Source organism: Carassius gibelio, chromosome A21 (genome assembly GCF_023724105.1).
Source record: "Carassius gibelio isolate Cgi1373 ecotype wild population from Czech Republic chromosome A21, carGib1.2-hapl.c, whole genome shotgun sequence".
In the NCBI taxonomy this organism is placed as follows: domain Eukaryota; kingdom Metazoa; phylum Chordata; class Actinopteri; order Cypriniformes; family Cyprinidae; genus Carassius; species Carassius gibelio.
Genome location: NC_068391.1, coordinates 20,881,123 through 20,896,746, shown reverse-complemented (window position 1 = coordinate 20,896,746; position 15,624 = coordinate 20,881,123). Strand labels below are relative to the sequence as shown.

Below are 15,624 nucleotides of genomic sequence, written 5' to 3'. Positions count from 1 at the left end.
AACTACATTACCCATGATGCTGTTCAGAACAATCCACCAATCAGACAAAAATATTTGAATACTCATTTACTCTTTTCCTTAAATGGGGGAAAAACTCATACCATTTTTTTTCTTCAGGTGTGCATCGTCCAGAAAAAGGACACAAAGAAAATGTATGCCATGAAGTATATGAACAAACTCAAGTGCGTCGAGCGTAATGAAGTGCGCAATGTCTTCAAAGAGCTCCAGATCATGCAGAACCTAGAGCATCCGTTCCTGGTAAATTTCTGGTGAGTCTTTAAGTGATTCATCAGTGCTGAAACTAAGTCAAACTGCAGTATAATACACAAAATAACCTTGAATATTAATCTGAGCATTTATTGAATTTTTATGATGTAATCAGGTAACCTTGCAGTGTTTCAACAATTCATAAGTAACCAATTAAGAGACAAAGGCTAATAATTATAAAGAAATGTTTCTCAAAACCTACTGAGTCGACTCATTTCTGACCATGTTCATAAGTAGATGTCCTTTGGTATTTGGTATATGAGAGACTGAGTACACAGTAGCACTGTTGATTCTAATGTTAGCATGTTGCTAAGCTAACTATTCAGTTGTCTAATAAGTGTAAAAGCACATTGCATACACAAACATTCTTACTATATTTTCTATCTGCTCGTAGTGGGGAAAAAAAGTATAATTTTCCTCTAAATCCTTTCCACTGAGCTCATCACCGTTTATCAAAAAAACACACATAAAACGGCCTTGTACTTTGGTATTTAAAAAAGGATTAGAAACATGCTTGCAGCATGCTAAGAGTGTGCTAAAACATGCTAATCATGTTAGTTATATGCTAACAACATACTAGCAACATGTTGGCATTGTTAATGCTAGAAACATGCCTGCTACGTGTTGAAATGTGTTTGCAAACCATGTTTTTGGTGGATTGATTACCATTTGTACAACCTAAGTTTTACTACAAATACCATAGTTAAACTTTGATTAGTGTATCAAAACCATGGTTAAACTGTGAGTACAATGGTGTAACTACAATAACCATGTTTAAAATGGTTTCGTACTTCAAGTTTTACAACTAATACTCGAGCCAATCTTTGTCTTGACAAATGTTTTTGTCTAGTTTACTACTTCTGTACAATTTGAGGCAGTGTTTGCATCATCTGCTTATTTAAAGATACATAGTAACTCTGAATCAAACTAATATTTTGTCTTTGTGTTCTGAAAATTTTGCCACGAGAACTAGTTTAGTAGTTCAGCTTTCAGCATGTTGGGAGACGTGCATAAAGTTGGTAACAGATGAAGCATGAAATTTAGAGTCGGATATGGGACAAAGCAGTTCAACAGAACAGCTAAAATCTGTTAAAATAGCAAGGTTGTATCAGCAAATATTTTTCTATCACTTTGCATATTTAAATTCTGAAACGATGCAATACATACCTGAAGCAACGTAATAAAAACATATCTTGGTTAAGTACTGAACACAGGTTTTAGAGCAACTCACTGGACATTCACTTTGAAACTGCTGCAAATCTTCCAATAATGTACGAGACCGCAGGTTTTACGGCACGCTGCATAATCTAATTTAGAATCAATTCCCAACTACACAAAAAAATGCTTCAAATATTAAGACCCACGTCTTGTTTTCTTTATCAGACTTCACTGAAGCACACTGGAACACAAACCTTCATCTTCATCAGTATGTGAGGCAGGAATGACTACACTGCAAATTATTAAATCAATACCAGTGCATTTTTTTAATAACAAATGTAATAATAAGCATAAATGCCCACAGCAGAGAAGAGAAAACAGCCTTTTCTAAATAATAGCTGTGTGACGATTAATGTGAGAGGAATAGCTGGGGAATGGTAATGTGCTGTCGGATTGAGACGGAGGTGAGTGCTGTGCATGTTCCCCTGCAGTGCTGCGGATGTGTGTGAGTTCTGCTGGACCGCAAGAGGCACTCAAGGTCAGATGTGAGAGACTTCAAGATACTGTACTCCTCTCTCTCTATCCTGCTGTAGTGTTTCACTCAATCTTTCTCTGGGAAATTTGGGCAGCTGGAATCTTCTTCATGCAACTATTGACAAAGAACAAAATTAATACAGTAAGAGTTCTTTGACAAAAATCATATCAATGAAAATCTGAAATAAAAAAGATATGGATACTTTAAAAAGGAGTAAAGAGCGCTTACATACAGAAAAGGGACAGTGAAATTAAAAATATGTCATTTACTCACCCTCAGATTTGTGCGATATTTTGAAGAATGCTGGTAACCAAACAAGTGACGTTAGCCATTGACTTCAATCATAATTTTTTCCAAAACTTGGAAGTCAGTGGCTACCGGTAACTTTTTGGTCTCCAACATTCTTCAGAACGGCTCCTTTGGTGCTCAACAGAAGAAAGAAATGGCCAGACTTTAGTTTGGGGAGCACATTAACTAACTTTTTAACTTTTTTTTAACTTAATCAATTTTGCTGAAATAAACTCCTAATCTGCTTCTTATTAATAGTTAGTAAGGTAGTTGTTAGTTTAGATATGGGTTCAGACTAAGGGAAATATGCTCTCAAATATACTCATGTAGAATAAGGCATTAATATATGCTTTATAAGTACTAATAAACAGTCAATATGCTAGTAATATGCATGCTAATAAGCAACTAGTTAATAGTAAGAATTGGTCCCTAAACTAAAGTGTTTGCAAAGAAACTTATACAGTAAATATTGGGGATGGTAAGATTCAACGATTCGCATTTGATTCGCAAAATGTTTAACCCATCTCATGAACTCTTGTATAAGTTTCTAATAGTTGGTTTGTATTCTTTGCACTGTTCTAAACATTAATATTTTATGTGCAGCAGTAGGATGCTCTGGCTCAGCAGCATTACACCTGGTTTTAAATGGTGATTTTGAAGTGTATTGAGAATAACTCTTTCATCCTTTCATCACTTTAATAATTTTTCTGTGTTGTTTTGGTGTATTTTAAAGAGTTTTCAGTCAAAATTAAAACTCCTGGATGGTAGATATTCTACAATATTTTTGATAAACAACAACAGATAATGCAAGTGACAGAATATACATTCTGAAAGCGCCACCTGCTGGCAGATAATGAGTTTGCATTTTCAATAAGCCAATATTCTGTTTTTATTCAGACCAATGCAGAGACCGAACCATAAGGTTATTGCACTAGCCTATAAATATCAATTAAGACAGTAAGATATATGTGACCCTGGACCACAAAAACAGTCTTAAGTGTAAATTCTTCGAAATTGAGATTTATACCTAATCTAACAAATCAATAAGCTTTCTACTGATGTATGGTTTATTAGGAACGGACAATATTTGACCGAGATACAACTATTTGAAAATCCCTTACAATGTTTTTTTGGCTAGTGCTCTAGGGTCACATATATGTTATTAAATTAATATTATAAGCAATAATTTTTTAGACTCATCCCTTTTCTTTTTAAAATTATACAATTTTATTTTATTCTATAAAACTTGTTTGAAAACCATTAAAAACCATGTAATTTTACCATTGAATTTGTAACCATGGACATTTCCTGACCCTGCACATACAGTATTTATTTTATTTGTGCAGGTCATAAAAAAGCAGGTCCTTTAAAAGCTTTAATTAAAAAAATGCTGCAGATACTGTACCCTTTTTAATATATGGAAACAAAGAAAAGTGGCTGCTTTCCTGTCTCACATGGAGTGTGTTCTGAAGCTCTTCTGCTTGTGAACATCAGGCTTGTGGTCGAAAGTTGAATTCTCTTCTCCTGATGCCTGAGTGTCCAAAACAAGAGAATACCATTTATCCTGCAGTTTTCTCAACTCAAAGCCATTGCACTTTTTTTAAGCATGCATGTGTACACGTATTCTAATGTTCCAAAATAATGTTGCATTATGTCATGAGCACTTCGAAACCAGATGCATTCAAGGTGAATCAATCTTATGCCAGCAGTGTGCTTCTGCAGGAAGTATAGCTTGACCAAGTGGGCTCACACCTTACGCTTTCTCAGCACCACGCTGTAATTTGGTCCCTCTTTGACAGGGGCCGCTGAGCAGGCATTGTCAACGGACAAATAAAACCTGTCAATCAAAGAGCAGTTTCAAATCAATGTGACACAACTCACAGTGGCATCTTAAGCACTTGCCATGCCTTTTCCTTGTCATCAGTAATTTATTAGATGTGTTCTTCTGCGTTACTGCAGGATCTCAGTGATGCCCTCAAATACGAATCAAACCCCCTCAGAGCATCACTAGAGAATGAAACATTCATGCCACAGTTAAAACCTTTTTTTTTTGACAAGCATAGATGAAAATGACTATGCAAGAAACAAAAGCTATTTAATTCTAAACCTTTTTTGCCTCACAGGCAGGGTTATTATCCTTAATTATATTAATCATTAACTAAAACAAACCAAAAACATGTTCATATCTTGAAATTGAATAAATATTAACTAAAATAAAAATAAAATATAAAAAACTTAGATTTTGTTTAAAATATAAAATATAATTTAAAATAAAATATAAAATTTATTTTACTGTAACATTTTCAATATTTTTAAAATTATAACTTAAAATAAGTCACATAAAACTATAGATTAAAACTATAGCATGTGCATGATTAGGCAAGTCTGATGATGTTCTGATATTTGTTTTTTTCCAAACATATTTTATAAATTCCAAATTATATTTATTTTAATGACATATTAATTTTGTATAAAATTATTTATAATTTATATAGAAATGTTAACGAGGACAGGAATTACGAAACCCTTCAGGTGTATTTATAACAGTACGCACATTTTCTTGTATATTAGGTCAAAATAGATTTCACTTACACAGAAAAGTATAAATTAATAAATGCCCATAAGAAGCAAGCAATACTATAGAAATAGCTAAATTAATACATTACCATTGGACAAGAAATTCTTATTGGGACAAAGGAAAAAGGAAACTCACTATGAACAAACTAAAAGTCCATGAAACTGAAACCAAAAGTGACTGAACTAAACATTACTGACAGAAATATAAAATACATTTACATGCTTGCTGTTGCAAAATATTGTTATCCAAAAGTTGTTTATTTTATCAAGAGAGCAATCTAGCAATCTAGTTTCCGCCATTATGTTTTCTTCCCTCATCTCTTGCTTTTCTGCAACTAAGGGCTTTTTCTACACATCCTTCTGGCTCATTTCCTAACAAGCTGTCTGTGACTCCTCCTGCTCTGTTTATGTGGTAGATATGCATGGCTTCTCAAATTGTGTGACTTTTCTAAAAAGAAAAGAAAAAGAAAAACTGTCAAGTTTTGCTTGGCAAATGATACAAAGTGCAAAACAGTCCCATAGGCCAAAGCCATATCTACAGACCCCTTCATATCTATATCTTCCTTTTGATTTATTTTGATGGTGACCAACAATGCTCTAATGTTAGCTGTCTAAAATAACATCACTGCATTCTTTATATTTTAATAGATGTAGAGTCTAATTATAAATTCTGAGAGGGTTCCAATCCTGATTAAGTGATTTCTTAATCACTTAATCAGCTATGACGTATTGTTTAGCAATGTTGTGCAAAATCAGGGAGGAGAGAGCGTCAGTCATACTCTTGGCCCTGAACTGGCCAAATCAGCCCTGGTTTGCGGTCCTGAGAGAGTTAGTTATGGCTCCCCCATGGCGAATCACCCTCAGGAAGGACCTGCTGTCTCAGGCGAACGGCACGATATGGCACCCCAGCCCCGAGCTGTGGAATCTTCATGTGTGGCCACTGCGGGGACCCTAATGAGTGGGATGCTCTGCAGTCACGAGTGCTGAACACACTTACGGAGATGCGCGCACCTCCGTATTATACTGCAGTTTCACCGGCATTGCCGCTTTTCATTCCCCGGGTTACGAGGTTACGGTAGTAACCAGAGACGTTCTTTTCTGTGAATTGGTTCTTTCAGACAGTTCGATTCAATAAACTGGTTGAAGAAAACAGTTCATCCAAAACAGGCTAGAGGTCAATAACAGGGAAAGCAGTCGAAAAACAAGAAACACAAGAAACAAGAAAATGCAAGGGAACGCGAGAAAACCGTGTGATGGAAAATGAGGACTCCATTAAAACAGAATGAGACAGGCTGGTGCACAGTATATGGACACCCAGGGAAACACAGACCAGACACTGTGACATTACCCCCTCCTCTAAGGAGCAGCTACCAGATCCTCCATCGAACACAAAAACAAACCAAGAAACACAGAGACCAGGAGGGATGTGGACTGGTGGAGGATAAGGGGGAGGGATGGAGGGGCAGGTTCATAGTGGGAAACAGAGACAGGAAGTGAAAAAACATAACAACAACCACAAGGAGACCAGGAGGGATGTGGACCAGCAGAGGACCAGGGGGAGGGATGGAGGGCCAGGTCCATAGAGGGAAATAGAGACAGGAAGTGAAAAAAAACAAAACAAAACAACAACCACAAGGAGACCAGGAGGGAGGTGGACCGGCGGAGGAACAAGGAGGAGGGACAGAAGGCCAGGTCCATAGAGGGAAACAGAGAGAAAAAACAAACAAAACAACAACAAAACAAATAGGTCACGAGTGAACAGAAAGTTCAGGGGCCCAGGGCAGAGCCGACAGGGCAGGAATCCAGGGTGGAGCAGGTGGAACTCGAACCGTGAGTTCGAGACAGAAGCCCACCAGGGCAGCACAGAAGACCACCACAGCAGTGCGGTCAAGACAGAAGCCCACCAGGGCGGCGCAGAAGACCACTACAGCCGTGCGGTCGAGACAGAAGCCCACCCAGGCGGCGAAGAAGACCACCACAGCCGTGCAGTCGAGACAGAAGCGTACCAGGGCGGCACAGACATCACAGCCGTGCGGTCGAGACAGAAGCCCACCAGGGCGGCGCCGAAGACCACCACAGTGGGATCGATGGCACAGGAGAGCAAGTCTGGTTATGTAAGCCTGGAATAGAGAACATGAACAGGTTAAGGGTAGACTCCGTGGCCCTGAGGAGATGGTAGATGGTCTCCATGGCCATGACAGGGCAGGTGGTGTGTTCCTGGATGGCCTCCAGGAACCAGGAAGTTTGGCTGAGACATGATGAGGCACTGAAAGTTCCACAGAGATGTGAAGAAGCTCTGGTTGTTCAGCATAGACGTGGAGAGGCTCTGGTAATTCAACAGAGATGTGGAGAGGCTCTGGTAGTTCAGCAGAGACGTGGAGAAGCTCTGGTAGTTCAGCATTGACATGGAGAGGCTCTGGTAGTTCAGCAGAGACGTGGAGAGGCTCTGGTAGTTCAGCAGAGACGTGGAGAGACTGTTAGTTCAGCAGAGACATGGAGAGGCTCTGGTAGTTCAGCAGAGATGTGAATAGGCTCTGGTAGATCCGTGGTGATTTGACTGGGTTCAGGAAGATCAAAGGTGACTTGACTGGACTCAGGAAGATCAACGGTGGCTTGACTTTGCTCAGGAGGATCAACGGTGACTTGAACTTGCTCATGAAGATCAATGGTGACTTGACTTTGCTCATGAAAATCAAGGGTGACTTGATTTTTCTCAATAAAGATCAACGATGACTTGACTTTGCTCATGAACCTCAACGATGACTTGCCTTTGCTCATGAAAATCATTGGTGACTTGACTTTGCCCATGAGGAACACCAGTGACTTGACCTTGCCCATGAAGATCATTGGTGACTTGACTTGACTTCTGAGGTCTAACTGTGGTAGTGCTTGACTCATGAGGGTAAATGGTGACTTGACTTGATTCTGGAGGGTCAACGGGGACCTGACTCTAGTCTGGAGGGTCAACGGGGACCTGACTCAAGTCTGGAGGGTCAACGGGGACCTGACTTGAGTCTGGAGGGTCAATGGGGACCTGACTCGACTCTGGAGGGTCAACCGGGACCTGACTCGACTCTGGCAGGTCAACGGGGACCTGACTCGACTCTGGCGGGTCAACCGGGACCTGACTCGACTCTGGAGGGTCAACGGGGACCTGACTCGACTCTGGAGGGTCAACAGGAACCTGACTCGACTCTGGAGGGTCACCTGTGACTGTCATCTTGTGCAGAGGCGCTGGGCCGGCGGCCATCTTGTGCAATGGCTCTGGGCTAATGGCCACCTTGTGCTGTGGTGCTGGGCTGGCCGCCATCTTGTGCAGTGGTGCTGGGCTGGCGGCCATCTTGTCTGGAGGCACCGGTCTAGAGTCGGCCATCACACCTGGAGAGACAGGTGTTGCTTGGGTATCCCACTGAGAACGATTTTACAGGTACATTATGAACCAGCTCATTTATTTCCCATTCCGGCACAGGGTTATCCAGACAGGCATTGAATAAGTCTTTCAGGGCCGCATCATTATACCCAATTCCTAACGCCATGATCCAGAACATTTGCACCTAGCCACTCACCCCACTCCCCTTTTGACGGAGGGTGGTTAGGTTTTGGAACCTCGCCCTCCGCTCCTCCATACTGGCTGGGGAACAGATACAAAGTCCCACAGCACTGGATCTGGCCATGATGGAGTCCTTCTGTAACGATTGATCACAGGAAAGGAGAGATCCAAATGCAGTGTGTTTAATGGAGTAATCCAAAATCAAAATCCAAAACAGGCTAGAGGTCAATAACGGGGAAAGCAGTCCAAAAACAAGAAACATGAAAACACAAGGGAACGCGAGAAAACCGGGTGACGGAAAAAAAAATCCATGAAAACAGAATGAGATAGGCTGGTATATATGGACAGGTGATAACGAAGGGAGTGGAGACATCTGAGTGCAATACAGGTGTGCAATTAACAGTGATGAAGGGACAAGGCTTTGTGGGAAATGTAGTGCCTGCAGTGGGGTGCCTATGGGGAAGTGAGACCACTAGTGGACACCCAGGGAAACACAGACCAGACACTGTGACAGATTCAAGCCTTCGGTTTAACCGTGTGTCATTACATTAGCACAGAATCAGTTCAGAATCAATCAATAAAAAGAATCAGTTCGGTTCAGACACTCTGTGTGTCATTCTGCTTCACGCTGTAGTATGTAGTATGCGCAGTATCATCAGCTCCTTGGTTCTCGAATCGGACATGTCCAACAGAAACGGTTCATGACTCGAGAACGATCGTTCATTATCTGGCTAGGCAGCAGTTCAGTAAGTGTACTGTTTTAGTAAATTAATTACTCCGGGATATTGGTTTGTTTTAACTCAGAGGGAGTGTCAGCCACATCAAAAAAGTTAACAGCTTAAGTCATTTGTGGATTAATGCTTATTGGAGATGCGAACCATTTCAAACCATTCAGTTCGATTCGGTGAACTGGTTCAAGAAGATCTGGTTGCATTAAGTGATTCGTTCGTGACACTGCAGTGAACGTGCTCACAACAGACCCGGGAGAGAAGACAATGCTGAATAAAGTCGTAGTTTTTGCTATTTTTGGACCAAAATTTATTGTCGATGCTTCAACAAATTCTAACTGACCCCCTGATGTCACATGGACTACTTTGATTATGTTTTTCTTACCTTTCTGGACATGGACAGTAGACCGTACACACAGTTTCAATGGAGGGACTGAGAGCTATCGGACTAAATCTAAAATATCTTAAACTGTGTTCCAAAGATAAATGGAGGTCTTACTGGTTTGGAACGACATGAGGGTTAATGATTATTGACCTCATTTTCCTTTTTGGGTGAACTATCCCTTTAAGTGTTAATAAACATGAAAACATGTTTCTTTGATGAATGAAAAGTTGAAAAGAACAGCATTTATTTGAAATATAAATACTTTGTAACCATATACACTATACTGTTAAAACGTTTGTGGTCAGTACATTTTTTTTTATTTTTCAAAAGAAAATAATATTTTATTTAGCAAGGATGTTAAATTGATCAGAGGTGATTGTTAGGGAAAAATGAAAAAAAAAAAATCTATTTTGAATAAATGCTGTTCAAAAAAAAAATCATCAAAGAATCCTAATAAAATTTAAAAGACAGGTTCCAAAAAAATTGTTATATATTGCGTGCGCACGGGAGAGAGAGAGCGCCGCGTATCACAGACAGCGACACTGAACCGAGCTCCCTCCGGCACCTGAACAAATACAAATCGCAGTTTGAACAAACAAAAAGATGTGAAAGAGCCCAATTCAGTACCGCAGTGTTCTGGTGTTCAGGACTCACGCAGATAAAGGCGTTTCCAAAACACTTGAACATCCAATTTGCTTGTTTTTTATCTTGTGCCGACAATTACATACAAAATATGTCAAAATATCCTCCTTGGAAATTATGCTCGAAAAAACTGTCCGTTATTTCTAAAGCGAAAGTAAACAGTTGAGGGGAAAAAATGGAATGTGTATTATATTGAATGCATTCATCGTCTCTTAAAGTGACCGCGCCTAATTTATCTACTGCTGTAATGTTAATCCAAGAAAATGAACGAAAATCACTCACTGCTCTTGAATGAATTACTTTGTAGTTTTAACAGTCAAGACACCAGATATAATTTTTGATATATATAGCAAAACTGTAATAATGTGAGAAATGTTGAAGGTGACTGAATAAATGTAGGTTTGATTGTATAGCTTTTTCAAGCACTTTGTGATGCATTTTGGAAACAGGAGATGAGCCCCTTTTCTAATGCACCACCTAGCTTGATAGACCCCTTCTCAAAGACTTACTGTTTGTCAATTTTATTTGTGTAACACACATATTCTGAATGCCTTTGGCAAAATTCGAATGAGCCATTTTAATCTAGATTAATCTAGATTAATCTAGATTAATTTCAAGATCACAGTGAGATTAATCTAGATTAATAAAATTAATCTATGCCCACCTCTAGTATATATATATATATAAATATATATATATATATATATATATATATATATATATATATATATATATATATATATATATATATATATATATATATATATATATATATATTAGGGGTGTAACGGTTCACAAAATTCACGGTTCGGTTCGATACGATACACTGATGTCACGGTTCGGTTCGGTACGTTTTAGATACAGCAAAATGTAAAAACATCTCAACTTTTCAGAATGCCGCAAGCGCTCCGCGGGTCATGTGACAAGAACTTTGATGGGGAAGTCGTGGCCTAATGGTTAGAGAGTCGGACTCCCAATCGAAAGGTTCTGAGTTGGAGTCCCGGGCTGGCAGGAATTGTGGGTGGGCGGAGTGCATGTACAGTTCTCTCTCCACCTTCAATACCATGACTTAGGTGCCCTTGAGCAAGGCACTGAACCCCCAACTGCTCCCCGGGCGCCGCAGCATAAATGGCTGCCCACTGCTCCGGGTGTGTGCTCACAGTGTGTGTGTGTGTGTGTTCACTGCTCTGTGTGTGTGCACTTTGGATGGGTTAAATGCAGAGCACGAATTCTGAGTATGGGTCACCATACTTGGCTGAATGTCACGTCACGTCACACTTTTTAACTAACCAATCAGCTTCATCCTTTCCTGTAACAACGTTAAAAACTCAGCCAAGATGAAGGAACAGCTGATCATAGTTGTATATGGATTGCAATTTTGAAATAAATTTAGTACCACAGCTACTGCAAGCGATTTTAGAGATGCAAATCCATTTATCCTTTGCTGAAATTTCCGCGCCTCATGGAAAGAGCACGTCATTGTTGCTTAGCAAAGACCCGCTTCTGCCCGAGCGCTTTGGAAAGGAGGAGAAAGCGGCGCGACTAGCATTTTCCACGCATTTTTAGGCACGATATGTGAACGGCCCCTAAGGCGCTCGCTCACTCAGCACGCGCTGAAGGCTCGTTGCAAAATGTCTAATGCATTTAACAGACCAGAAATAGAATATCCTCCAATAACCAACAGGTCTGGTGTTTGGGTGCACTTTGGATTCCCTGTAAGCTACAATGGTGTACCGGTGTCTAAATGCTGCGGGGATAGTTTGTTGCATGTATGTTTCTCCTTTTTTTCGTCTTTTCCCAGATACTGACACAATAAGGTGATGTCGGCGTAAATGAGTTGACATGTTTCAAGTATCCCCGCTGGTGTTTTTTTTTTTTGTTTTTTTTCGCTGGTTTACCCTATTGTCATGTAGCAGATGTGACATACTGTTGTTTTTTTATCCACCACTCTCTTGCCATCACCATTATAGCTTAAAGGGAATCCAAAGTGCACCCAAACACCAGACCTGTTGGTTATTGGAGGATCTTCTATTTCTGGTCTGTTAAACGTATTGGCTATTTTGGAATGAGCCTTCAGCGTGTACTGAGTGGGCGAGCGCCTGACTGAGTAGACTAACATAAACATATAACAATAAGTTGGTGTTTTTTTGGTGTCAGGGGCATTGCCTGTTACGTCGTTTGGGTTATCGGGCTACCTTGTTGAACGCATAACATTATATTTCTCTTTTTTTTTTTCAAATATAATTAATTAGTCCAACGAACCGTTCGGTATACATAATGCGTACCGCGTACCGAACCGAAAGCCTCGTACCGAACGGTTCAATGCGAATTTGCGTATCGTTACACCCCTAATATATATATATATATATAAAATACATTTGCATATTAGAGTGATTTCTAAAAATCACGTGACACTGAAGACTGGAGTAATGATGCAAAAAATTCAGATTTGATTAAAGAAATAAATTATATTTTAAAGTATATTCAAATAGACAGCCCCCTGTCCGACGCGTCCGTCTGCAAGAAAAAGGGGAGAGAAAAATTTGGAGAGTGCAGGAGCGGCCCGCCACACAGGGCAGCCTTAACTCGGGTAAAGGTCTGTTGGCACCCCTCCGTCCACTGGACAGTATCCAGTACCTCCTTTTTAGTGAGGTCAGTCAACGGGCTGGTAAGGTCCAAATAACGAGGAATAAACCTCCTGTAATATCTCGCCAGCCCAAAGAACTGCCTCACCTCCTTTTTGGTTTTCCCAAATGGAAGCCCAGATACTCTACCTTCTCCCGCCCAACTGCACACTTCTTGGGTTGGCCATCAGCCCCACCCGTCTCAGCGCCCTGAGGACTGCCCTCACATGCTCCATATGCATATGCAGCATGGGGCCGCAGCACTCGATCCATGAGGCGCTGAAACGTAGCTGGGGCCCCGAGCAAGCCGAACGGAAGCGTAACAAATTGGTGTAATCCGAACGGCGTGGTGAAGGCTGTCTTTTCTTTAGACATGGGAGATAAGGGGATCTGCCAATATCCCTTTGTTAAGTCCAATGACGAGTAAAAGCGAGCCGTGCCTAACCGATCGAGCAATTCGTCAATTCGCGGCATTGGATAAGCATCAAATTTAGATACTGCATTCACCCTGCGATAGTCTACACATAACTGCACCGAGCCGTCCATTTAGGTACTAAAACTATCAGGCTCGCCCAATCACTGTGTTACTCCTCGATTACCCCTATCCTCAGCATGGCCTCTAATTCAGTCTGATCTACTTTTTTCTTGTGTTCAAGTAACCTATATGGCTGGCTGCGAACTACGATACCCGGCTCTGTCTAAATGTGGTGCTGAATCAGGCCAGTACGACCAGGTAGGGGCGAAAACACATCCGCAAATTCCACCTGCAAATGCGCAGGTGATCTCCCCCTAGGGCCAGTGCAAGGGATTTCACACAGCAAATAAGAGGGGTTCTAACCACCGGCCCCAATTTTTCGCATCTTCCTGTACGAACTTCCGGATCATGGTTTTCAATGAAACCATTCAACCAGGCCGTCTGTTTGTGGGTGATAGACACTGGTACGCACCGCTTTAATGCCCAACAATCCGTACAATTCGTTTAACGTGCGTGACATAAAGGCGGTGCCTTGATCCGTGAGAATCTCCTTCGGGATTCCCATGCGGGAGATTAAATGAAACAGGGCTTCCGCCACACTCTTTGCCGAGATGTTGTGGATTGCCACTGCCTCAGGATATCGTGTCACGTAATCCACTAAGACCAACGCGAAGCGATGTCCCCTTGCCGATCGTTCTAACGGCCCGATGAGGTCCATACCAATTCACTCGAAGGGGACCTGCACTAGGGGAATAGGGCGCAATGGCGCTTTTGGGGTGGCCGGTGGGTTTACCAACTGACATTCCCGACAAGACGCGCACCACCTGCGCACGTTCTCGTGAATAGGCGGCCAAAAGAATCGGGTCGTTTGTCAATTTAGTGTTGCCGTTACTCCTAAGTGTCCCGCCATAGGATTACTCTGAGGTACTAACAATTGGGTTGTATCCTCTTTTGTCTGAGTGTCGCGGGTCACTTGATACAACCGATCCTTGATAATGGCAAAATACGGATGGGCTAGCGGGCGCTCAGGGTGGAGGACCTGCCCATCGATAGAACGGACCTGCTCGAACGCATGTTTGAGTGTCTCGTCTTGGGATTGTTCCAGTGGAAAGTCATCGCAACTGGAAAGGTGTAGCATCGTCAGGCCGCTCGGATCCCCTGAGACCGCCCCGCTAGGTCCTGGTACAGATTCTCCCACCTGAGCGCTCGCCCCGCCCCCCAGCCGATTCTTCCCCCTGACAGCATCCACTGTTAAACAGCCCAATAATTGCTGAAAGGCTGGCAAATTAGTTCCCAAGATTAGGCGGATGTCGGAGGCGCAGACTAACGGCCACCTCCACATTATGCTTTTGGCCCCTGAATTTAATGGCTATGGCCTTTACAGGGTATTCCACTATATCGCCATGCACACACCTCACCTTAACCATGCGGCCCGTATCCAATGCCCCGGATTGTATCAGGCTTTGATGGATGGAGGTCTGGTTACAACCTGAATCCACCAAAGCCTGATAGGTACCCCCCTTAATACTCACGGGTATTTGGTACAGCCTGGCTTGATCAGGGGCAGCCTGCGGGTCGTCCGGGATCCGGACCAGTGTCCCCACCTCCATGACCGGGCACCTATCCACAAAGTGGCCCGGATCCCCACAACGCCAGCAGACCGGCCCAGGCCTCCCCGCCGCCCTAGTGGCTGGAAGTGGGTCAGGGGATTGGCGTGGGGAAGCAGCATAGGGCTCCTCAGTCCCCCCTCGTTGGGATGCGGCCATTCCCCGTGCAGGGCCTCGTGCCCCGGCTGCGGGCTCCATCCCAATCCTCCAGCAGGGCCGGGCCTCGGTGGCCCCCTCCAATGGGACCTAGGGAGAGGGACAGATTTTGGGGTGAGGGGGAGGGGGAGACAGGGGAAGAGAGAGAGAGAGAGAGACAGAAGGAAGGGGCTCGCCGACCCCGGAGCACGCCGCCAGCTGGTCTTCCGCCAGTTGGATGTCCAGATCCAACGACGCCGGGCGGTGGCACTGGACCCACTGGGCGGTCTTCTTTGGAAGGCGTGAGATGAACTGCTCCAGCACCCCGCATTGATGATGGTCTCAGCGTCGCTCCAGCCAACAGCCATTTGCGGCACGAGTCCCAGAGCTACTGTGCCAATACAATACATTTTTGCGATTGGCATGTGGGGGCGGGGGCGGGGCCGGCACGGGGAAAGGCCTCACCCATCCGACCCTCCAGGTCCAGCAAGCTCTGGAATGGCTCGCGGCCCTCCTGTTGGACCTGCATCATGGCCTGGAACCATTGTTCATGGTCGTCTCGCAGATCCAGCAGGGCCTTATGATGTTCCTGGTGCAGACCCGCGAGCAATGTTATAATGTCTGCAAATGGGGTAGGCGATGGTCCTGACGTA

At 42.8% G+C, this 15,624-nt stretch overlaps 1 protein-coding gene across 1 annotated transcript in view; it reads left to right on the top strand.

Annotated features, from left to right (window-relative positions):
* The window catches only part of stk32a (serine/threonine kinase 32A), a 53,424-nt gene that overhangs the window by 7,526 nt on the left and 30,274 nt on the right, over positions 1–15,624 (top strand). The window contains exon 4 of the mRNA XM_052537461.1: positions 118–269. Within this exon, the coding sequence (XP_052393421.1) occupies positions 118–269 (152 nt within the window). The remainder of the gene's footprint in view (positions 1–117; positions 270–15,624) is intronic.